The sequence below is a fragment of the Mustela nivalis genome (genome assembly GCF_964662115.1).
Source record: "Mustela nivalis genome assembly, chromosome: 13".
Taxonomy (NCBI): domain Eukaryota; kingdom Metazoa; phylum Chordata; class Mammalia; order Carnivora; family Mustelidae; genus Mustela; species Mustela nivalis.
In genome coordinates, this window is record NC_139032.1 from 10,374,914 (window position 1) to 10,400,654 (window position 25,741).

Sequence of the window (25,741 nt, forward strand, 5' to 3'; positions counted from 1 at the left end):
AGGCAGGAACCAAAGGGCGCGGATGTTTGATTTTGTGGACTTAGCACTATCTCTGTGTTTGATTAGTAAAGATAATAGTTGTACCTCTCCAGCCGTGGATGAACAGTGTTGGCACATTTGAGCCACATTAGTAATAATTCTATAATACGCAAATCAGCAATATGCTGTGACTATTAAAATTTCTGAATTTAATGCTTTTTTCTGTTTCTCTAATATTTCCTTCTGAAAGCTCTTCTTTCCTCTCTCCTCTTTTTACTTAATTACCATTCTTTGAGCCACTCCTGTTTGAACTTGTCATTTGTGACGGCCCTCTCTCCATCCTCTGGAGACACAGGGAGTCAGGTACTGTCGATAGCTTCCCGTCTCTCAAATCCGTCTCCTTTTTCTGCCAACTTGAGCTTAGACCTTGCTTTCGTCTCCCAGTTAGCCATAGATTCTCCTTCTCTAATCCATGGCAAAGGCTGCAAAAATAATGCAGGTTTTGAAGTAGGACCTTGATTCAGATCAGTTCAGCTCTTTGTTCTCCCACGTCGTGGGTAGGGCCTTTTGCAAAATGTTAAGGGAAAGGGAGAGAGAGTCTTAAGCGCACAGGGCTCAGTCTTACAACTCAGATCATGACCTGGGCCCAAAGCAAGAGTTGGATGCTTCACCAACTATGCCAGCAAGGCGCCCCTCACCTTTTGCAGTTTTTGAACCTCCGGTGTCCCTCTGCAGAATGAGCATAACAATAACTAATTTATAGGATTGTAGTGAGGACTAAGTGGGACAATGGAGTGTTTAAAGTACCTGGAAAGTCATAGTTGATTATGACCTTGATTATTTCCCCTTCTGTTCGCCCACTTTCACTCCATCCTTGAGCTGCCTGGCAGGTCCTAAAGTGTAGCTCTCCTGGTGTCATTCGTCTTGGCAGAAACCTTCCACTGTTTCCTGTTGCCTCACATGTTAAGTACAGGCCCTTTTGCCTGGTGTTCAGAGCCCAGATTTTCTCACTCCAACTTCCATTTCCAAGTTTTTCCCCATTACTCTTCTTCTCCAAGTACATCATGTATCAGCAAATACGCTATTGTATTATCATGCCACCACTTCTGTATGAAAATCTTGTCACTCTGTAAAAATTCTGTGCATCGAATCGTGTCTCAAGTTCTGTTGCCTTCACAAAGCTAACACTCTGGACGTGGCTTCTCCCAGTTCTAAAACATCATTGCCCTTGGAAGAAGCAATATGGTACCCAGGTTCTGGACCCAGAAAGCCCAGATTCTGCTCTTTACTCTTATCCTGGTAACATTGCTTCATATCTGCATCTCCATTTCCCCTGCATGATGAGGACAGTACCTCCCTGATAGGGTTGTTGTGAGGACTTAAGTAAGGTACTACATGTGAAGCACTTTGGATACTGTCCGACATTTGGAAAGCTTAAATCAGTTCCTATGTAATTACAGGCATTGAAAAATCAACATTATAGCATTAGGACCTGTATTTTACAGGGAATTCATATGAAAAGCTACTTTGAGGTACAGTGGAAAAAGAGGCATAGACTGGGAACCAAGAGACCTGAATTCTAATACAGGTCCCCACTACTAAACAAAGTGTGTGACATGTCACTTAGGCTCTCTGGACCTTACATTCTTCAGCTGCAAAAGGAGGACGAACAAAAATCACGATGCTTTCTTTCAGTTCAGACAGCCACCTGGATATCTCATAGCCACCTACAACTCACCTTGCCCAACAGAACTCCTTTAATTTCCACTTTTTGAAACCCACTCCTCCCCCTCTCTCTGTAAATGATGATACCATCTACGTAGTGTTAAGAAACCTAGGGGTTGCCTTTGAATTGTCTGTTTCTTTCAATATCTGAATGGAATCCATCTGCATACCCTCTTGGTTCTACTTCCAGAACATCTGATTCCATCCACTTCTCCCTGTCACTGCTGCTACAGCCCTCGCCCAGTCATCCGCCTCTACTGTAGCCGTGGGTTCCGGATCTGCCCCTTTGCTTACACTCTTGCCGGCTTTCAGCCTAATTCCCACCGAGCCAAAGCGATATTTAAAACCTAAACCAGATAATATCACTTTCCTGCTTTAAACTCCCTAGTGGCTGTTCATTGTACTTAGGATGAGATCCAAACTCTTCTGTGTCCTCACACCATTCTCCCCCTTATGCTTCAGCTGCCCTTTTTTCTTCTCATGCCAACTCACCAACCTCATGCCTGCCTAGGGCTTTCTTAGCAGGTGCTATTTTCTGTGCTTAGAATAGTCATCCCCCAGATGTCAACATGACTTGCTTCTTGTGGTTAGATCTCAGCTCTGATGCCCCCTCCCTTGTATCAGTAGTGCTCTATCACACCATCCTGTTTTTTCCTAAGGTTTGCCACTATGTGAAAATAGCTTATTTATCTCTCTCTTTCCCTTCAGTAGAAATTAAATGCTCTCCTATTAGGGCCTCTTTCGTGGCAGTGCTTAGTACATAGGGAAAATAAAACAAAACAAAACAAAAAACCTTGACTGAATACATGAATAAACAGAAACCCATTTTAATGAGATATCAAAGTTTGTATTAATTACATGAGCTAAATATTGTCTTTATTTTTAAAGCGTGAAGCCCTATTGCTTCCCTCCCTTTATACTGAGGGAAGATGATTGAGCACATATGCTTGTCCTAGAAATAGGAATCTAAATAAAATAATAGCAATAGCGGGACAGGTTGGTTTTCCCCCTGATCTAAATCGTTCTCAGATTTACCGGTGTCTCGTCTCCCACACTAACCCCTCAGTGCAGGTTACCATCCCCTCTGGCCTAGGAGACTGCCTCCCCTCTGGTCTTTGCCCTGTAGGTTCTAATCTCCCACCCCTCTGTGCCCCCGAAGGCAGCCCGTGCTCCTGCACTCAGGCTTGCAACCCTTCGGAGTTTTCATTGTTCTCAGGATAAAGGCCAGAACTGCCCGGGACCTCACGTCAGGGCCGCCCTCACTCCGCGCTGCAGGCCCCTCTCCCTCCCTCACCTCCTGGTTCCCGCCTGCCCCCGCAGGGGTGGCCCTAGCTTCCCGCTTCCTGGACGGTTCACTCTCCTGCACCCATTTTGTCTCCCTCCTGATCTCAGCGGATGGTCCCTTCCTCAGGGAAGCCCTCCCTGGTTAGGCCAAGCTCTACTCCCCTTCATACAGCCCCGTATCATCGTCGGCCTTTCAGGGTCACTTTTTACAAGTGCTTACTCGGGGACACGGTAACCTTATTAACATGCCTGGCCGCGAGCTCGTAGCTCGGTAACTAATTGCGGAAGAATTGGACTGAGTAGCGGCCCAACCACTCCTTGCCCCTCCCCCTAGGGCTGCGGGGCGACTATTACGCATTAAGCAGGCGCCGCGGAGAGGGAGATCTCACCGCGCCTGCGCGAAGGGGCACGCATGCGCAGAAGGACGAGCCTGCTGACAGATTGGCGGCGGCGGCGGCGGCGGTGGCCCTGGCCCTGGACTGCGGGGAATGGGAGTCCTAGGTCTCTGAGCGCCGCCCCCGCCTCCCTGCCCCCGACATGGCTCAGGAGAAGATGGAGCTAGACCTGGAGTTGCCTCCGGGTACTGGCGGGAGCCCGGCGGAGGGCGGCGGCAGTGGCGCCGGCGGGGGCCTCAGGAGGTCTAACAGCGCCCCCCTGATCCACGGCCTCAGTGACACTTCGCCGGTGTTCCAGGCCGAGGCGCCGAGCGCCAGGCGGAACAGCACAACGTTCCAGAACCGCCACGGCCTGCTCCTGCCGGCCTCCCCCGTCCGCATGCACAGCAGCCGCTTGCACCAGATCAAGCAGGAGGAGGGCATGGACTTGATCAACCGAGAGACCGTCCACGAGCGCGAGGTGCAGAACGCAATGCAGATAAGCCACTCCTGGGAGGAAAGTTTCAGCCTGAGTGACAACGACGTGGAGAAGTCCGCCTCCCCGAAGCGCATCGATTTCATTCCGGTGTCCCCAGCGCCGTCGCCCACCCGGGGGATCGGGAAGCAGTGTTTTTCACCCTCCTTGCAAAGTTTTGTGAGTAGCAACGGATTGCCTCCGAGCCCCATTCCCAGCCCAACGACTCGATTTACTACCCGGAGAAGCCAGAGTCCCATCAATTGCATTAGACCAAGTGTTCTTGGACCATTGAAAAGAAAATGTGAAATGGAAACTGAGTATCAGCCAAAGAGATTTTTCCAGGGCATCACCAACATGCTTTCTTCTGACGTTGCACAGCTGTCAGATCCTGGCGTGTGTGTATCGTCGGATACCCTCGACGGAAACAGCAGCAGTGCGGGATCGTCGTGTAACTCACCAGCGAAAGTCAGCACTACCACCGACTCTCCTGTGTCGCCTGCCCAAGCGGCCTCTCCATTTATTCCAGTAGATGAACTTTCATCTAAGTGATTCACCCACCCATCCTGAGACTCGGTTTTTTTGTTCGTTTGTTTTCTGTTTTGTTTTTGTTTTGCAACGGAGAGGGGAAAAAAAAAAATCAAGTCGGAGCAAGCACTGAACTTTGTCGATTAATTTGAGGCTATTTCCTATTTGACCCTCTTCCTTTTTTTTGGAATTTCCTGAAATGTTGTTACTCTATAGAACTTCTATGTCAGGTTCCTGCAGATGCCCTTGAATTCAGTGTAGTAATATTTTCAGACGTTTTCCAATAAGTGTGTTGAAGCATACGTCTTTATGCTGCTAATATGTTTAAATACATATGTTATCCCTTGATTTTTTAAAATAATTGAGAGCTCTATTTATTTATGGGATTATTAAGTTCTGATGCAAATATAAATGTTGAGTTAATCAGCATAGTAAACTGATGTTTTAAAATTCCATATTTCATGCCCACACTAATTTTTAATGTTATTTTTCAGTGATTGCTAATTTCTATTTGACGAAGACCTTAGCTATTTACAGCGATTTTTAAAAAATATGTTAGTCATAACATATCGATCTAGTGGTTGTCTGTTTTATCCCGGAATCCTTGGATATTTAATTTTCTGGGTTCACAAGTGGCTGGGAGGGGGAAATGATAAAAGAACAAAATATGAAAGTTTGCAACAAATCTTTTTAAATTAACTGTATAAACTAAACACTGAAACGCATTTTCTAATGAAATTTTAATATTAATTCTAATAAGTTGTCCAAATAGAACTCCAGGAAAGTTTAAGAAAAACATTTTTTAAACCAGAAAGTGCATTCTCTTGGGTATAATCCTGAAGGAAAATGGGACAGTGCCTTGCAGTCTTGGCCCATTCTACATAGGCTGAGACCAGGTTCTTTGTACCACTGCAAACTTGAAAGTTTCTCAAATGCAGAAAATGTGGGAAGCCCTGTTGGACTTCATCAGAGCACCCCGGCAGATAAGTCTCTCAATCACTGATATGCTTTAAAATATCCAGTTGTGCCTCAGTGAAAAATCCTTGCCAACAAGGAGCCAAAGCAGCTTTTGGCTGCTTTTCTGCTCTGCCCATCTGTCACCTTCCTGGTTTTCCCTGGCTCAGGAAGGAAGCAGCTGTTTCCTTGCCAACAGGTCCTTCCTCTCCAGCTCCCATCAAACTAGGGCACCATCGGTTAGACAGAGGTACGGTGTGACTTGGATTTCTGACAGTGTGCACCAACAGAACTGTGGAATTGTTGCAGGAACCTGTGTAGTTAAAGCCAGAGCTGGAGTTGACTGCCTTGGGGATTGCTAATTGATGAAGGGTCAGTGACTTGCAAGAGAAAATCAGTGGAGAGTCACATAGGTAGATCATTATTTAACTTAGATTTTATTAAAGGTAGAATTGTAAAATGTTCTTTTCTTTGCCTTTTACAACTAAGACAAAATACAGAAATATTTAATATCAAATGTTTTTATATCATGCTTCCTATATCTTCCTTTGTTAGATAGATAGAATGGCAGACAAAAGGGGAAGGGGAGGAAGTAAAAGAGAGACCAAGATAAAAAAGCTCCAGCTTTCTAAGTTACTGCTTATAGAGATTTTAACAATTATGTGGAATTTTTACAACTGTGAGAATAAATGGAACTGGTCAGCTTTTGAAAGTTGCCTTAAGAATTCAATGAAATTATATCGAGGGTAAGATTGTGTCCGTAGGCTGAAAATTCTCTGTTCTGGGTAGTAGTTCACGTACTCCAGTCCTGACCTTGTTCCTCCAGTTCAAACCTGTATAGCCAGCTTCCTGGTGGGTACCTTGCCCTGCTTCCGGAGGTGCTTTAACCTCAGCATCTCCAAAACAAAATTCAGTATCATTGAACCTGTTCTTGAATTACCTAAATTGATGTCCTCACTAGCTGATTTTCTAAACTGGAAACCATGGGAAGTGTCTTTGACTTTTCCCTTTACCCTGTCACATCCAGTGTAATCGCTAAGTCCTGCCTCCTGAAGTGAATCTGAGACCTCTCCCCTTCTCTGTTCTTTGCCTCTGATTAAACTTGGGTTCCAGCCCAAGTGATCTCGCCCATTTTCCCACCTCCCTTCTGGCCCAGTCTTCACTCTGCCTCTAAAGTGATCTTCCTGAAATAGAAACTTGATTGGTTTTTCACCCTCCTGCTTGAAAACTTTATGTGCTTCCCCGTTTCCCACAGCGTAGGGAATGCTTTCCGTAACCTGGCATATAATAAGGTCCTTCATTCATTCACTGGGCGTACTGTAAAACAGCTTTACAACTCTGCTCATCCTGTCTGAGCACACATCCTTCCTTCTTACTCTGCGAACACTAGACTCCTTGATCTTCTTGAAATACGCCGTGTACTTTCATGTGTTTGTGCCTTTGGATGGATTGTTCTTCCCCCAAAAATGCCATTCCTGTCCTTTTCAGCCAGGCAAATGCTTTGTTTCTTTTTTATTGCATGTTAATTTAACTATGAAAGAATGTATACCTGCTGATTATAAAAGTATTTAAACAATGCAGATATCTATATAGTAAAAACTAAAGTCTGCCTTTTACTATGTAAAATTCATCTGCCCTTCCCATTGGTAATTTCTGTTAATTCAGTATATATTGTACAAGTTATTTTGCTCCTCATTTCCGTGTATATATGTATATAAATTTGGGAAGCCAACATGTCCTTGACATCTCTCTTCCTTTTCTTTCCCCTATCTTCCCTAAGTCTTAGTGATTTTCTCTTCCGGAATCTACCCCCCACCCCCAATTTTCATCTCTGTGGCCACCCTGCCCCCAGGCTACCATTCATTTCCCTCAGAGACTTCCAAAGTAGCCTAATTCCCACTCATCCCTTTCATGCGTCCCTCTCACACGCTCTTGTCAGGTGTCCATTCATTCTCCATACAGCAACTAAAGTAATCCTTTTAAAATTACATGTCTGATCCTTCCATCGTCCAGCTTAAGGCTTCTCCTTTACTTCCCGTTATGTTTATGGTATACCAAAATGTACTAATTCTGGCCCAGGGAGCCTGGGGGGATCTGACACTTGCCCCTCCCTCCCCCTTGCTTTCTTACTGAATATATCATCTCTCCCAATTTAGGTCCTGTGGCCAGATCCTTTTCTCGGAAGGTATAGGGAAACCTTTATTTCTGTAAGCTTATTTTTCTGTATGGGTGGTAAAGTTTAAATCAGATGAGGCTCTCAGAGTCTATATAGACCATTTACATTGTATTATTGTTTGTAACTTTAGTCATTACTTTCAAGGGCTTAACTCCTGTGGGACCTATCCTTCAAAACCAGTCTTAGTACTGCTAAGCTATGAACTTGGTGCTGGAAGTCCCCAAGCACATCAACATTTAGCTAAAGTACAGCCTGTCATGTATAACAAATCGCCGTGGTCTATTTTCCTTTATTGTGTTCGTTAAAAACACAATGAAAACGGGAAAGAAAAAAAAAGATGGTCACCAAATCTATGGGTGCTGGATGTCAGAACCTTTGAGCATACTTAAAAGATTGATTGTAACCAAGAATAATCTGTATCGAGATGCCTTCCAGTGACTCAGATTTATCATGTTAGGTCAGCTGGTTACACACCTACACCGAGAGACAGACCACTCTTAGATATTTGGCAGTAAGATGGAGAAAGTGTCAAGTTCTCTGAGGGAATCAAGACTAAGAAAAAATTTTTTTTCTTAAGACTGTGTATATAGAGCGTGAGAAAAAGTCTGAAAATCCAGAAATGGGAATAACTTCCGAAACAACAAACCAAGGAAGGTGTTGTAATCTGTATGTCCTGGGTAGCATCTACAAATAGAAGAAAGGGTCATCCTGAGAAAGGAGGTTTGGAGGCATCTTTTTTCCCCCCTCTGAAAGCAGAAAGGAGAGGGGAAGAGGCTTGAACAAAGATACCAGTACATGTTGAATTGATTTGCTTTGGCAGGAGCTTGTGGGTCTGGAGGAAGGTATAAGAAAAGAGGAAAGGATTTGTATCCGATTGCTTCTATTTTCTAATTACCCAGTAGTCTAGGGTGTTTGAGGGTGGGTGGGAGTAGATTGAGAAGCTTGAGCAAAAGAAAGATTTAATGTTGCCTTTTGAAAATCTGTAAAGCAGTGACTCAGGGTTGAGAGGAAGCTTGACTAGGCCCCGTTTGCGGGGTTGGATGGCAGATGCAAAAGAAGTAGATTGGATTGACCTAGGTTTAAGCATTGGTTAAGTAGACATAGGTTGAGTCCAGTGTGTGAAGCAATTAAAGATTCTGCTGAAAGTGTAGCTGAGTTACTGACCAAGGCCTTGAGGGAGTTAAGAGAAGTCAGCAGTGGGTGATGGACGAAACCCCTTTACTCAAGGCCTTATGATCAGCCGTGACAAAGTTTACAGAGAATTGGATCTCAGGCAGAACTCCTGCTTCAGTTTTGCCCATCTTTTTTGTGGCTTATTTCGTTTCATTAGAGAATTAATCTTTTTTTTTTTTTAAAGATTTTATTTATTTATTTGACAGACAGAGATCACAAGTAGGCAGGCAGAGAGAGAGGAGGAAGCAGGCTCCCTGCTGAGCAGAGAGCCTGATGCGGGGCTTGATCCCACGACCCTGAGATCATGATCTGAGCCGAAGGCAGAGGCTTTAACCCATGGAGCCACCCAGGCGCCCTTAGAGAATCAATCTTAAATCAGCAAGCTGTGAGTCCCACTTATGTGATAGAAAAAATTATATCAGATTGCTCACTGTAGCCAAGACAATTCTTTATGCCTTCCTTAACTTGCCATCCAAGTAAAAAATTTTCTTAAAAGTTGAAATGACCTTTCTATAAAAAGAAATTGCATGTAAGGTACTTGCTATTGTCAGACACTCTTCTAGGTACTAAACAAATTTCTTTCATTTACTTTTTATCACTACCATCTGAGATAAATGCCATTTTTCTCATTTTGCAAATGAGACAGAGGGGCTAAATAAATAGCTTGCTCAGGTTTCTGAAGTCAGGGGTAGGCAGCGGATCGTGGTGGTTAGGAACACAGGCTTCGAGCCGAGTGGTGGAGAGGATGAGATGGTCAGTAAAGTCCAGCCGTGCTAGGCAGTTTCCATAGAAGGGTCAGCCGTCCTCATCACCATGGCTGTGGTCCTGATAGTCATCTAGCAGGGACTGGTTAAGGAAGCTTCTGATCATCCCTGGCAGGCAAAAGCTCCTGTGTTCACACTCAGTGACAGTACGCTGTCCACCCTTCAGGGCAACCTGTCCTTTTATGAGGTCATTGTTTTCCATGTTGAAGAGTCTCTCTTGCAGACGACATGTTCCTTTGTAACTTTCGCAACTGAGGTCAAAGCTGTCTCTCTGGAAGATGCAGAACAAATCTTATCTCGCTCTCAGGTGATAGTTCTTCCTTCACAGATCGGATCCTCTGTAATTACCTTCTCTTGCTTCTGGATTTGAGAAATCGGGAGCAGTTTCTCAGTGTGTTCCCCTGTGAAATCGGGCTGCCATCCTTTACAGCCAGAATGTTCCCAAGATTGTGATCCCCTCAAGACTGTTTGCCTGCCCCAGTGAGAAAGCCAAAAATGGCCTGATAACATGAGCCATCACCAGTGACAATAATTAACAATAATTGGCACTAATATTTATTAAACACTAAATTGAGCCTTTAGATACTATTTCCAGTGCTTTGTATGAATGACTTCATATAATTCTCCTAACAGCCCTGTGGGGTAGGTGCTGTGATTTAACATGAGAAGACCAAGTGCGTTTTCTCAAGTCTCCATTACGTTTTGTTTCCTTTTGGATTTAGGTCTTTTTGTGTTTGTTTGTTTTTTTTCTTTTTCTCATTTGAGATAAAGTCTCTTTTCCAGCTTGTTCTTGCTGCCACTTACATGTTGAATCAAATGATATATTTATTTAGAACGGTGGTTTTAGACATTTTAGACACTATTTTCATATTTCATATTAGAGGAAGCTCTCGGGAGGATTTTCTTTATTAATAGGTAAAATCAAATTGGTATAGAAAAAATTATGGTTTACATATTTTCAAACTGACTTGCTGTTTGATATAAGAAATCTAAAAGCACAAATTTTAGATTCTTTTCCTTTAAAAAAAAAACACAGAAATTTGCCTTGTTATATTTGAGTTAAACAGTGTCCTTGGTTGTCTTCAGATTGTCCATTCCTAGGGAAACACAGGCAAGATCATTTTGACCCTTTCCCCCAACACACAAAAAAAGCCCTGTAAGTTTAAAATGTATCATTTTTCTTTTCCTTTTTTTAAAAATTGAAGTGTAATTACTGTACAGCGTTGTAGCAGTTTCAGGAGTACAATATAATGATTCACCAATTCTGTGCATTACTCAGTGCTCGTCAAATAAGTGCACTCATTAATTCCCCATCACCTCGTTCACCCCTCCCCCCTCTGTATGTAAGAGCCTGTTACTTTGTTTCTTTGTGTGTTTTGTTCCTTAAATTCCACATAGGAGTGGAACCCTGCAGTATTTTTCTGTCTGGCTTGTTTCACTTAGTGTTACACCGCTCCCTTCATCCTTGGCATTGCAGATGCAAGATCTTCCTCCTTTCTGTAGCTGTCTGTACCACAACTTTCTTTTCCGTTCTTCTACTGGTGGACACTTGGATTGTTTCCATTTATCTTGGTTTCTGTAAACAGTGCTGGAATAAACACAGGGGTACATATATCCTTTCAAGTTAGTGTTTTCCGTTTCTTTGGGTCAATACCCAGTGGTAGAATTCCTGGATTATAACTAATTTTAAGTTTGAGGAACCTCCATACTGTTTTCCACAGTGACTGCACCAGTTTGCATTCCCACCAGCCGTGCATGAGGGTTCATCTTTCTCCACCTCCTGGCCAACACTATTATCTTGTCTTTTTGATCCTAGCCGTTCTGACAGGTGTAAAGTGATACCTCATCATGGTTCTGTTTTCCAGTTTCCTGTTGATGAGTGATGTTGAACATCTTTTCATTTGTCGGTTGGCCATTTTTCTGCTTTGGAGAAATGTCTGTTCAGGTCCTCTGCCCATTTTTATTTATTTATTTATTTTAATTTTTTTTAAAGATTTTATTTCTTTATTTGACGGAGGTCACAAGTAGGCAGAGAGGCAGGCAGAGAGAGAGGGGAAACAGGCTCCCCGCTGAGCAGAGAGCCGGATGCGGGGCTCAGTCCCAGGACCCTAAGATCATGACCTGAGCCGAAGGCAGACGGTATAACCCACTGAGCCACCCAGGTGCCCCATGTTCAGGTCCTCTGCCCATTTTTAAATCAGATTATATGTTATTTGGGTGTTGAATTATTTATATTTTATTTTATATATAATATATTATATATATAAGTAAACATATATAATATAATAGATATAACTTAATATAATTATAATTTATAATATAACCAATATAATATAATATAATTTATTATATGTTTATATATAAATTTATATATAAATTTTATATGTATTAGTTGTATTAATATGTATAAATTTATATATAAATTTATATATAAACATAAAATAAATTATATATTAAATTATATAAAAATTATATATAGTTATATGTAATTAAATTATAATTATAATAGTATATTTATATAATATATATGAATTATTTATTTTATATATTTTTGATATTAACCCCTTATCAGCTATATCATTTGCAAACCAAAAAAGACACCACAGGCAGTAAACTCTTCGACATCAACCGTGGAAACATTTTTCTCTAAAATTTGTCTCCTTAGGCAAGGGAAACAAAAGCAAACATAAACTCTCTGGACTATACCAAATAAAAAGCTTTTGCACCCCCAAAGAAAACCGTCAACAAAATGACAACCTACCGAATGGGGAAAAATGTATCTTTTTTTTAGAGGCAAAAGATCAGCAGGATTTAAACAAGGATCCAAAATGTTTTATTGCGTAATAACAACCTTGCCTTCTTTTTCTACAAGAACTCTCCCCAGAGGGCAGAGATTTAAATGCGGAACAATTGAGCAATCTCTGAGAAACTATTATTTTTTTGCCTTTACCTCTGAGAAAAATCACTTCACTCTTGAATGAAAGGACCCAAAAAGGAAAACTTCCCTTTGAGTACATTTTCAAATTTGTGCTTAGACTTCAGGTTTCACAGTGTCATGTTCCTCCATTAGACATTTTGAAACAAAGCATCAAAAGGCACAATTTGTTCCAAAGGGTTAGTTATCATTTTAGAAGTTCAACAGATACTGAAAAATCACTTCAAAGAGAACTTGTAGCTCTATAGCTTGTGGAAATAATTTTATAACGTGGAGAGTTTAAACAGATAACATCCAGTACTCAAGTTCTATGTATGTATGACACACACATGCCTGTGTTCACACACATGTTCACGCACGCAGTCACACACATGCCCGACCTACTTTATGAGCCTTGATCTGTGTGCTTGGAGCCGTATTTAGCTTCCTTCCCATTTCAGCTTTCCTCTCCTTTTCCCCCTTCTAATTCCAAGGGCTACCCTGAAACAGAAAAGGGTATAGTTCTGGGATCCCGCTGTGCCTGAAATCTATTTCTCTTTTTTGAACTTCTGGAGTAAGTATTTAGGGAGACGTGAAATTCACTCATTGACAGACTCCTGGCCAGTAGGGCTGAAACTGGCAAACAGAGAACCTATTGCGCTTACTGTCCTACGAAAGCTTCGTTTTCTGTCGACGCCAGAGGTGGTTCTGGTTCTTTTCCAGTCACCTACAGTGGGTCTTCCAAGCCAAACTAACATCTAGGGCTTGGCTAGCAAGGCATGTTGTGAAAGAGGACAATTGAGAAAGATCTTTTGTGCCCTTGAAAAGCAGAGTGGTTGGTTGAGGTAACCATGCCTGTGATTCAGGGACTCCCTCCCTGCTTGCTTGAAGGAGAAAAATCAGTTTTACTGTTGGAGTAGCCAGGGGATTGCTGGAGCTCTGGATTGCCAAGGAGCCATTGATGTTGGGATCTTCTGAAAAGAAAACTCTGAGATGTTCCGAAGGGCACGGCAGTGGGCAGGTGATGGGTGGACTGGTTATTTCTTTTGGCATGGGAGCCCTCTCTCGGGCTCTCGTGAGCCCTTGTGGACTCAAGAGTGACATTGAGGTTGGTTTTCTTTGTGGACCTTTTTTACTGTCTGTGTTCCACTTCTTTTGGGATTTGGAGTTGAATCAGGATGTGCGTATAGCATCTTTCTTGCAATGTCCTCTTCTTAAGAGTTCTGAAAACACAGTAAAAGAGAATAATGATGATGATCCTTGTCACATTACCTTGGATCAGAAATTACAATTCTTGGAGCTCTTTATCATACCAATTTATACTAGGTTTCCAACTCTGAATCAAAATTCCGTACCTGTCTGTAGAATTTTTCTCAAGGCCCCATCTTACCACTCTGCTTCCTACCAGATATTTCTAAAATACAAACCTGAAATGCGACATGAATAACTACCCTTCCACTTCAGGGTTAAATCAGATGATGCAGCATGAGTGAGAGAGGACCTCCCCGCCTTTGCGCATCCCCTGAATCCCAAGACTGAACCGCTTGGGGTTCCCCAGCACTGCCTGCTCCCATCTGCTGTCTGTGTTGTGGTCAGCTGTGTCCTCTGCTGAAAATGCTCTTCCCTCCTCCGGTCTCTACCCACCTTCTTTCATTAACTCCTTCAAAACTTAGTCCAAGGGGCGCCTGGGTGGCTCAGTGGGTTAAGCCTCTGCCTTTGGCTCAGGTCATGATCTCAGAGTCCTGGGATCCAGCCCTGCATCAGGCTCTCTGTTTAGGGGGGAGCCTGCTTCCACCTCCCTCTCTCTCTCTCTGCCTGCCTCTCTGCCTACTTGTAATCTCTGTCTGTCAAATAAATAAATTTAAAAATCTTAAAAAAAAAAAAAACTTAGTCCAAGAGCTACTAACGTGTTCTGGAAAGCCTTTCCTGTTGGCTCCTGCCTCTCTGGCCCTGGTCTGTTGATGGCTTTCTTCTGTCAAGTCCGTTAACAGGCCACCTTGTATTTGTATGGTTTCTTGTCTCTTCACCGTGTGCCTAAGCCAAGCCTCGGCCTTTCACTTCCGTCGCTGCTACCTGTGCGGGGCACCTTATAATTGCTGGAGCTGACTGTGAATGGATGATTCATAGATGGATAAATGGTTGAACAATTGGCTCAGGATACTTTTAAGAGGAAGGAATTCAGTCCCATGGCTGAGCTCCTTATAGTTCGTTGAGAGACTAGAAATTCACTTTTTGAGCCGTTTTGACTTGAGCATCTATGTGCTTCATTCCGGCTCGTCTCTTAGGGTATAACAGTGAATAAAACAAAGCCCTTGTAGAGCACACGTTCTGCATACATTCTAACAGGGTGCAGGGAGCGGTGTCCATAGACATAGGGAATAATTACACAGCACGGAGAGTGAGGAGTGGGAAGGAGCTCAGGGGTGGCTGGAGCAGAATTACTGAAGGGAAAGATAGTCGGAGTTGCGGAGAGAAGTGGGCAGGAGGAGGAGGGGTTGCTCACGTGCCATGGGAGGACGTTGGCTTTGACTATGAGAGACGGAGAGGCATTGCAGGACTTTGAGGATAGAAGTGGCCTGATTGTCATAAGTTTTAGAAGGAACACTCTTGGGGCGCCTGGGTGGCTCCATTGGGTGAGCTTCTGCCTTCAGCTTAGGTCATGATCCGAGGGTCCTGGGATTGGGTCCCGCATTGGCCTCCCTGCTCAGCGGCAAGCAAATAAATGAACAGCGTCATGAATGGTTGAATGGGTGGGTGGGTGGATAGAAGGAACACTCTTGCAGTGTCGACAGTAGACTTTGAAGGGCAGGTGTAGAAGCAGCAAGGGGACCCGTCAGGAGGCTTCCCAGCAATCCAGGTAAGAGATGGTGGTGGTTTGGTTGCAGGGGGTGGCAGTGGAGGTGGGGAGATGTGGTTAAATTCTGTATTTTGAAGGTAGAGCCAACAGTGTGAAGAGGGCCCTGAGAGAGAGAAAAGGATAATTCCAAGGTTTTGGGATCCAAGCACCTGGCCCAGTGGAGCCGCCACCACCTGAGATGTGGAAGTCTAGCATTGCAGTCAGATTTTTTTCATTTATTTTTTTCATTTTTAATTTTTTTGGCCGAGGTTGTAGAGGTGGTGGGCATTCGTGCCTCTGTTTTTGGATGTTAGGTAAATGATCCTAATTAGGTATTCAAGTGCAGATGTCAGGGGAGCAGTTAGATTTGGGAGTCTGGAGTTCGGGAAAGGGGCTGGGCTGGAAATACACACTTGGGGAGTCATCTGTCAATGACTGTGGACCGTATGTAAAATCCAGAGAACACTCAAAATCACTAGGAGTCATGGGAACGTGCACCAAGAACAGGAGAGAGTAGGAAGTGAACGTCACATTAAGAGGTCAGGGAGAGGACACAGAGAAGGAGCAAGGCCGGAGGTAGGAAACAGAGAGAGTGTGTCCCAGACACTGTGTGAAAGGAGGTGGAGTGATCGGGTGTGTCCATTGTGGCGGATCTGACAAGCAAGAAGGGGACTGATCACTGAGCGCCAGTGTAGTAACGTGTAAGGGACGGGCCACCTTGGTGAGAGTCCTTGCTCTGGAGAGGTGGGCTGGAAACCCAGCCGGAGTAGTAGGAGTGGAATTGGAGTCCGCCACATGGCTGAAGAAAGACGGTGGGTTCTTTCAGATCCTTGAGGATAAAGCAGAGCCAAGGTCCGCCTCCCTCCCGGTCTTATTGGTAAATTGTTTAAGCACTTCCCAAGAAATGTCTCTGTCCATATATATGATTATGGTCTGGGGAAAAAAACAAGGCAAATAAAATGTTCTGTTCTTTTCTTTTCTTTCTTTCTTTCTTTCTTTCTTTCTTTCTTTCTTTCTTTCTTCTTCTTTTTTTTTTTTGCATTATTTTGAGGGGGAAAAGTCTATAAATAAATGTTTCTCCTCCAAACATGAGTAAATTACTAAAAGCTTACTGATTCACTTCCTTCATGAATTTGTCTGATTCATTTTATTCCCTTGCCATCTATTTCTGATGGCTTTTTTCCACTTATAAATTGAAATTTAGTTCCACACCCGTGACACAATTACTTCTGTACATTTGGCCCAGTTTCTTAACCCAGAGACATTTTCCTCTTCAGTGAGTGCTGTGGATTTTATTTTTTTAAGTAGTTCATTGTCCTCCTAGATTTTATTTAGGGACCAATTATTTTTTCATATTCCTTTTCAAAATTCTTGCCGAACAGTGGGAGAGGAGAGTGCCAGCAATAATAGGGAAGAAAGAATGCCTTCTTCCCGTTGAAATGCTCAGATTTCATTCTAATTATAAAATATTGTCAAGTTCCTGCTTGTGGGTTGGGCAGCCTGTCCCAGTCCTTTCCAGACAAGGACGCAGGGACGTCCAAGCCAGATTTGTACCCAGGAGAGAACCTTGCCTGCTCTGGGATCTGCTCTCTCCTGATTCGGTATTTTTGTCTTTCAAGACTCGGATCTTGTCCTGCTCATTCCATGGAAACTCCTCCGCTGCTCCTGGCTCTAGGTAGTGTGGGTTTCCTCTGAATCACGGTACTGCCTACTGCTTATAGCCCTTCCTTTGTGGTTGGCGGTGTGTGTTTGGGGGCGGGGAAAGTTGGGGGTGTCGTAACCCTAATGGTTAAAAAGCCCAGCCTCCCGCAGACTGGTAGAACTGCATTCCAGATCTAGCCTTTCCACTTCCCAGCTTTGTGATTTTAGGCCAATGAGTTAATCTTGGCGTGTCTTGGTCTTTTCACCTGTTAAATGGGCATAGCTCCTACCTGGAAAGGAGTAAGGATTAGAGGGCACAAGGCGCGTCAGTGTATTTGCCAGGAAACTGGTAACTCGAGTCATTGGAAATCTGAAGAATGTATGTGATCTATGAAATTATCACCTGTCTTTATGGCACATTTCCAGGATGAGAGGGACACAGGCTTACGTAGCCTTCCTAATAACAATTCTTAGCTATCGAAAACTCAGTGTTTATTACTGATGAGAGCTGGCATTTGGGAAACGGAGCGGGGGTGCTCATGGAAATTGATAAGCATGTCATCATGTATTTCGTTGTTGCACATCAGTGAGTGTTTTAGGCTTTAGAAAACCTTTTAGACTGAAACTCTTACAACGCACTAAGGAAGTGATGTTACAGATTTCATGGTGTATGAAGTCAGTAGGTTTTCCTTTTAGTTTTCCTCATGAGGCTCATGAAAATTGCGGAGTTTCTCCCTCTTTTTGACGTTTCACAGCCCAGAATACAGAAATCTGCTTTAACTTTCACACAGTCTACAAAATCCATATAATTAGGAGAGGAGCTTAGAGGACTTTTAAGTAAGCTTTCTGAAGCCATGTATTTTAATAATATGAAGAAAGATGAAAGGGGGTCGCCAAATAGACACATGACGCACACACGCTTTGTAGTGATAAAGCAAGATAGGTTCATTTTAGAAACTTTAGAAAACCCCAACAAGCAAAAAAAAAAAAACCAAAACACTGAGGTGCAATGGCTTATACTCCCATATATTGTTCCAGGCTTTTTCTGTGATTGAATACGCATATATAATTTTCACCTGAAAATGGCATCATACTCTGTAGTCTGTTCTGTCACTGCTGTTTCTCGTGTAATATACAGTGAATGTTTTAAATATTCTTCTGCATCATTTTACCCTCTGTGGCTGGACCATGTTCTAGTTAACCAACTATTTTTGGCTCTTTAGAATGTTTCCAGATTTTTCTCAGTTACGGTATGTTGATGTACGTCTGAACAGCTTTTGAAATTTAAAGACCCTGGCGTTTGCTTGGACTTGCCAGTATAAAAGAGCCGACATGTTCATTTCCATGAAACTTTGTTCACTTTTAAAACATTCTTTTCCAAGTCGGTTTCAAGTGTTTTAGTTAATGGTCACCTTTGGAGTGCCTGTGGTGTGACTGGGGAAAAAAGACATGTAGTTCTCTGAAAATAATGTATATTTCAGAGTTTTGTTTTCTGTGAATCTGCAACAGCCTTTTCCTCATTGGATCCAAACTAGAGAGTTATGACAGTGCCATCAAAATGTTGCTGTGAGGTTTTAATCTAAACTAGAGGGATCTGCAATTCAGGGTAGTAAGGTCACCAGTAGATGGGTTGTTACTCCGTCATTTCGATGGAAGAAAGGCTGAAATGGAAGGGACAGAGGACGGATGAAGAAGGAGACCAGAGTTAGATAAATATCTGCCCCCACAGACCCAAGGTCCCCACTGTTTCCATCTTTCATAGCTCGGGCAACTTGAGATCCCAGTCTTCTGAGTTACTCACGATAGCACATCGTACCTCCAGCTCCCCCACTGAAACGTCTCCAAAATCTTGACTTTACAACTAGCAGAGTTCTGTTTCATGCACCTGGAGATAACAAAAATCCTTTATGATGTCATGTTTGTCAGCATTAGGGTTATAAAATAGGTTCGCCAAACTTGTAAGTCTTAGGAAAGGACTTATAGAGATGACTTGGGCGTTCATTTTGCAATGAATGTCTCACGATTACCTACAGTGTAGTTGATGCTGCGCTGGGGGCTGGTGTTACAGAGAGAGGTGAGTCCTTATGCTGCTCTTGGTAGGATCTGCACGGGAACAAATAAAAACCCGATGGTGCTTTGTAGTGCTTTGTTACCATGTATAATAGACATATTTCCTGGGTGGCACAGGAATCCAGAAGGGAATAACAAAGCTGTTTCTAAAGGAAGCAATTCCTCAGCGGGTGGATAAGTGAACAGGCGTAACAGGGGACAAGGGGAATGTGCAAAGGGCCGTGCAACTGCAGAAGACAGTGTAGATTCTAGGAATTTCCAGCAAATAAGAATTGCAATCCTCATTTAAAACAATTCTTGAGTGAATTTTTTACATTTCCTTTACCAGTTTAATATTTTCTTATTTCTCTGTATCTGTTTTTTTTTTAACCCTGATTGTTAATTTCTCTTTTCTGTTCTGCAAAATTATTAAATCATTTGTTCCTAAAAAAGTTAATGAAATAGACACGGCTTAACCATGTGTTCTTCCATCTCAGTGACATACTTTTTTTTCCTGCCTTGGATGGAATAGCTTAGATTTATGGCTGCGGATTCACAAAGAGATAGAAAGATAGACTAGACAAAGAATATGTAGTTTAAATTACTTGCTAAGTTTTTTTGTGCTCCTTGTAATATTCCAAAATATGATCAAGATCACTGTGCACATCTGTTGGTCTCAGTGTTGGAAAAGCCTTTGGGCTGCATATTATGAGATTTGAAACAAAGTGCATTCATAGTGGAAATGAACAAGAGGTTTAGACCAAATAGATATGTTGTAAGAAAGCCATTATGGTCTTATTTAAATATTTTCCACATTAAAGCAGGCTTGGAGGACTGCTATCTTACTGCCATAATTTTTTTAACGAATGAGTTTACATCCATGATAAATTTTGTTTAATTCTCCTTAGAGTTCCCCATAAAGGATCTTTTGGAGTCCAGATTTGAATTAAACTTCCTCCAAGTGTAGTGAGTCCTTTATTAATTTTGAGCTTGTTTTATAAACAGGTTTTTTTTTTTTTTTTTAAGTTCAAGAAGCCTAAGTAACAAAAGTCTGGAGAGTGGTTAAGTGTGTTGAATTTCTAATATGGTTGTAATATTGTTCACTGGGTGAGTATCTCTTGCACGCCTGCTAAGAGCCAGACCTTGAACTTTCATTAATAGTTTTATCTCTAGGTTCTAATAGATACAGCAACTCCCTGGCTTCATGGAGTTTATATTATTGGGAGGAAAAATAGACACCCCACCCCCCAGAGAGAGACATATGCAGATAATGAAATCATTTCCAAGTACAATAAAGGTTGGGAAGGAACTGCACTGGTGGCTGAGAATTTCAGTGGCTTAGAGAAGCACCTGCTTGGGATAGGGGAGGCATTATAAGGCAAGGTAGGCAGCAACTCTTACAAGGTCTTACAGGCCAAGGCGAGGAGTTTGAATTTTCTTCCAAATGCAGTGAGAAAAGCATTAGAGGATTTTATACAAGAGACTGATCTGAATGGATTTTCTTGTATGATCCTTCTTGCCTTGCAGAGAAGGGAGGCAGGGAGACCAGAAGGAGGCTGTTGTATGAGTCTGGTGAAAGTGCTGGTGTCAGGGCTGATGGACAGCACTGGGGATGGAGAGAAGAGGTGGTTCTTCTTTTTCTTTAAATATTTTATTTATGTATTTTACACAGAGAGAAAGATTGCAAGCAGACAGAGAAAGAGGGGAAGCAGGCTTCCCTCAGAGCAAGGAGCCTAATGCGGGACTCGATCCCAGAACCCTGAGATCATGACCTGAGCCGAAGGCAGATGCTTAACCCACTGAGCCACCCAGGTGCCCAGGAGAGGTGGTTCTGAGAAACCAGCAGGACTTGGAGGTGGGCAGGGGGCAGGGAAGCAAGAGAGAAATCCAGGGTGACTCGTGTGAAAAAGGGGCGTTGAACGAGATGGGGATGTCAGAAGGGGCACGAGTGGAGTGTTTCAGTTCTGTTCAGAGCAAGTTACGTCTAACATGCTTTTAGGAAACCCAAAGGGAGCTGTCTGTTGGATATGTCCATCCAAAGCTAAGGAAGGGTCTGGGCTCTAGCTAAAATTATATTGGAGATGACCACACTGCCCATCAGTAGGTTGGCTTTAGTACATTTTAAAGAAGCATTTGGAGTATGACTGATAATACTGAAACTCTGTCTGTAGCACACATTCCCTGTTCATCCCCTGTTCATCCTCTGTTCCTTGATGACTCCGTGTAGGGCACACGCCGGTTGTGAAAATGAATAAAGTCTTCCTTGGTGACTCTTCTGTTATTCCTAATGCCTTTGCTGGGCACACAGGTCTTCCCTGCAGAACTTTCCAGATTCATGCTGGTATCCATAGATACGGCACCCTGACACGGAACTCGTCATTTCCGGGAAGTGCCATCTTGTGCCGTCCCCATGCCTTTGCAGATCCTGCTCCTTTGTCTTGGAACACATGCCAACTCTTTCACACCTTGCCGTCCACACACCATCTTTACAGAACAACCCTGTACTGTAGGTCCCCAGGCTCTGTGCCCCTTCCGTACACTCCTCTGAGCCCCGGTACCCACGCTGCATGAGCACAGATGACACTGTTTTGTGACATTCCCAGCGGAACCTGGGTCTCATCGGTAGTACTGCTCTTTTTTTTTCCCCCCAAAGATTTTGTTTATTTATTTGACAGACAGAGATCACAAGTAGGCAGAGAGAGAGAGAGAGAGAAAGAGGAGCAGCCTCCCCGCCAAGCAGAGAGCCCGATGCAGGGCTCGATCCCAGGTCCCTGGGACCATGACCTGAGCCGAAGCAGAGGCTTTAACCCACTGAGCCATCCAGTGCCCTGGTAGTGCTGCTCTTGAACCCGGCAAGGGCAATCTTCGCTGGGACACCCAACCTAGGTCTCGTACTTGGCTTCTCTCCAGCCCTTAACTGGCTGTGCCCCTTCTCCACAGGGCAGCAAGTCAGGCCAGCTCAGGGGATGTGCCCAGGAGCAGCGCATGTGCTCCTTTCTCTACCATGCTCCAGGGATCCAGGACCCCACATTCTAGAATTCTCTGTGCTGGTGAGGCCGAGTCTGCTGTGAGGACCTCTTTCCCAGGTCCCTGCTGCTGTGAGGGAGCCCCGCCCCAGTCTCCACCCTGGGGTCTGAAGGGTGCAGAGCACCGTACACAGTGTTTTCCACCCGTGAGCTCTCAGGCCCTGAGAGGTGTGGGGTGGGACTGCCGTGGAGAAGAGAAGGTGGCCGGCCAGGGGTCTGGTGAGCCCTTTCTGGCCCAGAACGATGAGGACCCTGAGAGTTCTAGATCCAAAGCCCTGACTTTCCACGTCAGGTTCTGGGAGGACTTGAAAACAGTGGTGCTGGTTGGGGCGGAGGTACCTGTGGGCAGCCGGTGCCCAGTTGAGGCTGGTGAGTGAGGAGGACCCTCCCGGCATACTGGGTGTGGGCCCAGACCCTGAGCGTGTCAGGTTGGTCTGTCCTTAGGCTGCCTGTGTTTGACACTGAGCCCAGCCCCTCCCCAGGCCCTGGCACACGGGTCCGGCACATGCATCTGTGTGTTTCTGAAGGAGTGATCTAGTCCTCCGTGCCTTCTGTGGCCTCATGAGGAATCAGGGTAGCCTGAGCCTCCTGGAACCCACCGGGCACCACAGCTTCTGTGTACTGGTCGAACTGGCCTTCAAGACCCCTCCGGCTCAGCTGTCTGTGGGTGCAGCCCGTATCAAGAAGGGGATTCTGCACACACTACGTGGGGTTCTACACACATTCAGAGTGAACAAAAGCTGCTGTGCAGCCCATACCAGCTGGTGAAAAAGGTCTTTTTTTTCTTTGCAGGGCTGAGTCTGCCCAGAGGAGATGTTCCCATTTTTGACAGAGAGGTGGGCTTTTGCTAGGTCAGAAGGGGTGCTTTTTGTCATTTCCACAAAGGGCCTGTCCTAAGCTTCCCAGGGTCATGGCAGGGTAAAAAAATGTGGCTCCTTCGGGCCCCAGCTTTTCATGACTTAAGTTCTCAAGATCCTGAAGCTGTAAGTGTTCCATGTCCCAGAGTGTTTGAGTGATTGTCTCTGTGCCTGTGGCTCCTCTCCCCTCCCCCCACCCAGCCCCATCCAGGAAGCTGTGATCCAAGTCACAGGTGCTCGCGCCTGTCCCCAGCACTCGCAGGCCTGTCTCCATGCTGCTCCCACAGATAGAGGGGTCCCTGGGTAGGCTCAGCCGTCCTTTTCTCCAGCTCCCTCTCTCTGCCTTCCAATAGGATGAATTAACATCGTGTTTGGGAGTGGGAAGGTGGGGTGGGGGGCAGAGTGCTTTCTGTGAGCCAAGGCATGACCCTGTCTGTGTGTTTTGATGACTCCCCCACCACCCCCACGTAGAGCTCTCCAAAGGGAAACAGCAGGCCCAGGCAGGAGGGAGCCTGGGATTCCAAAGATGCTTGGCTGTATTAACACTAGGGAACGGGCACATAGTTTTCCTGCGGGGTTGCTACTAATCACAACATTGCCCCATCCTTCCTGGATTTCTTTGGGTTGGGCTGGATATCGGGTTGAGCCTGTTCCTTGATCCTGAAAAAAGAGGGTATGTTTCGTTTTGAGACACCAGCACAGCGGTGAGCTCTGAGACATCCTGCCACGTGTGTGAGATTTGAGATCTCCTCAAACGGAAGATTTGGAATCCGCACCCCTCCCCCCCCGCCGCCGCTACTTTCAAAATCATAGGAATTGCAATAGTTTAGTAATAAGATTGAGAGTCGCTCCTGTGAACTGAATGCCCCACCTGACAAGAAGTCTTTGCCAGAGTGGACAGAGGCACCAAAATCTTGAATTATGTCTTCCCTTAAATTACGGTTGCTGGGCACACCGCGGTCCCAGAGACGTACCCGGGTGAGGTTTGCAGACAAAGGGCACCTGCCGCCGGGAGATGTCCTGTCTCCGCTTGAAGTCTCCCCTGTTCAGAGCAGTTGCGACACCGGGGGGCGGGGGTGGTCTTCGTATTTTGTCCTGTGACTGCTGCTGTATTGAATTCCGATAGAATGAATGATGTCTGCCCCACCACAGTGAAACGGGTGTTACAGCCCCCTTCCGCCTCGCATGCATTTCTAGAAGCAGCAAGGAGGTGGAGAGCAAAGTCCGCCTGTGGGCATCCCCAAAAACAGCTTAGAGGAGGAGCTCCGAAGGGTGAACCCTGGGCCTCTCTGGGTGGGGGAGGCTGCTGGCCGCTTTTCCGTTCTTTGTGTTTCTGTGTTTCATGGACCTCAGACAGCAAGAAAAGGGAGGAAGGAAAGAAGAAAGAAGGAAAGATACCTCTGGGAGGTTTCTGGGATGCGAAATTGATCCCTGTCCTTGTTTTTCATCTCATGTCATCATTCTAAAAAAACTCAACATTGATTTAACATCCCAGTGGCCAAAGGGGAGGAAGAAGACATTTATGAAGCATCGACGTCATGTGTAAGGACGGATAATAAAACACCATGTCAGCCCTCCGGCTGCTTCTCTATGAAGCATAGTGGACAGACTCACGGACACATTCATCCAACTTCCAGGTTCGAGGTCTGTGTACGTGCCGCGCACCGTGCTGGGTTTTGTGATCTGCACGTAAAGACGAGGAGGTTGTTCCCCGGCAAAGCGTTGACCTTGTAGCGGAAGGAAAAGAAAATGAAGCTGATGATGGCAGTTTGGTCAGCAAGTGTCCCCATAGGGGCAGGCTCAGGGCGCCCTTGGGGCTCAGAGGAGAAGCAGTGAACTCCGATTTGGGAGGGCTAGGCGGGCTTGTGGAGGGAAGTGGAACCCGGGTTATATCTCGAGGCCAACGAGTGCCTGGCGGGTCAGGCACCACCGTGAATGCCACAGCAGGTGGCGGGCCACCAGAAGTCATCTCACCTGGCTGCAGCCCTTGTGGGGCGGCAGTGGGGAGGAAGGTGTTAGAGACCCAGTCAGGAGAGGTCCCAGGCCGTTCTGAAGACTTTTGAGTTCTGCCCTGAAGCAGCAGGAAATCCACCGCTGCATTTTATTTTACTTTATAGATTTTATTTATTTATTTGACAGAGATCACGAGCAGGCAGAGAGGCAGGCAGACAGAGGGGGAAGCAGGCTCCCTACTGAGCAGAGAGCCCGATGCAGGACTCGACCCCAGGACCTTGGGATCATGACCTGAGCCAAAGGCAGAGGCTGTAACCCACTGGGCCACCCAGGCGCCCCCACTGCTGCATTTTAAAGAGGGAACGTGGCTGAGGCAGGTTTGCATCACAGAAAGGTTCCTGTAGCCCCAGCAAGGCCGCTCACGAGGCTGAGGCCATGATCTGTGCAAGAAACCGTGATGTCCCAGTGAAGATGGTAGCAGGGAAGATGCCAAGAAAGGGTCAGAACCAAAGATGACCATTGAGGAGATTGGAGCGCTTGACGGATGGACTGTGGGGGGGACTTAAGGAGGAGTGGGGAAGGCCCCTGGATTTGGGGCTTGGACCACCAGGTGGAAGACGGGAGCCTTCTCTGAAAGCGGTGGAATAGGAGGCCTGGAAGTTGGAGCTTATAGGATTGATAGAGCCTGTAAGATGCTGCAGGGACCCCGAAAGCCACCGAACACAAAGACCGATCTAGAGCTCCAGAAGGAGAGCTGAGACCCAGCACGGTTTGGAAGTCATCACAGGTGGGTTGCATTTGAAGCCGCTGGGGATGGAAGAAATGATTCAGAAGGCATGAGAAGAAATTCAAAACACCACATGGAACATCAGTCATTAGGAGGGAGCCTGCCAAAGAGAGACGCAATCGGATGGGGAGGGGAACCTGGAAAAAAGAACCTGCTCACGCTCTCCCCCAGGTCTGCTGTCATGGACAAAAGGTCATAGAGCAAATGACAGGTGGCACAAAGGCCCACGCAAACTGTGTTTGCCTC

General features: G+C 45.0%; 2 protein-coding genes across 5 annotated transcripts in view; both read left to right on the plus strand.

The window, feature by feature from the left end:
- The window catches only part of PIP5K1B (phosphatidylinositol-4-phosphate 5-kinase type 1 beta), a 293,599-nt gene that overhangs the window by 76,633 nt on the left and 191,225 nt on the right, over positions 1-25,741 (plus strand). The gene's annotated exons all lie outside the window — the stretch shown is intronic.
- Positions 3,384-7,051, plus strand: PABIR1 (PP2A Aalpha (PPP2R1A) and B55A (PPP2R2A) interacting phosphatase regulator 1). Its single transcript, XM_082696673.1, has one exon. It carries the CDS (start codon positions 3,526-3,528, stop codon positions 4,387-4,389), a length of 864 nt encoding a protein of 287 aa, XP_082552799.1. The 5' UTR covers positions 3,384-3,525; the 3' UTR covers positions 4,390-7,051.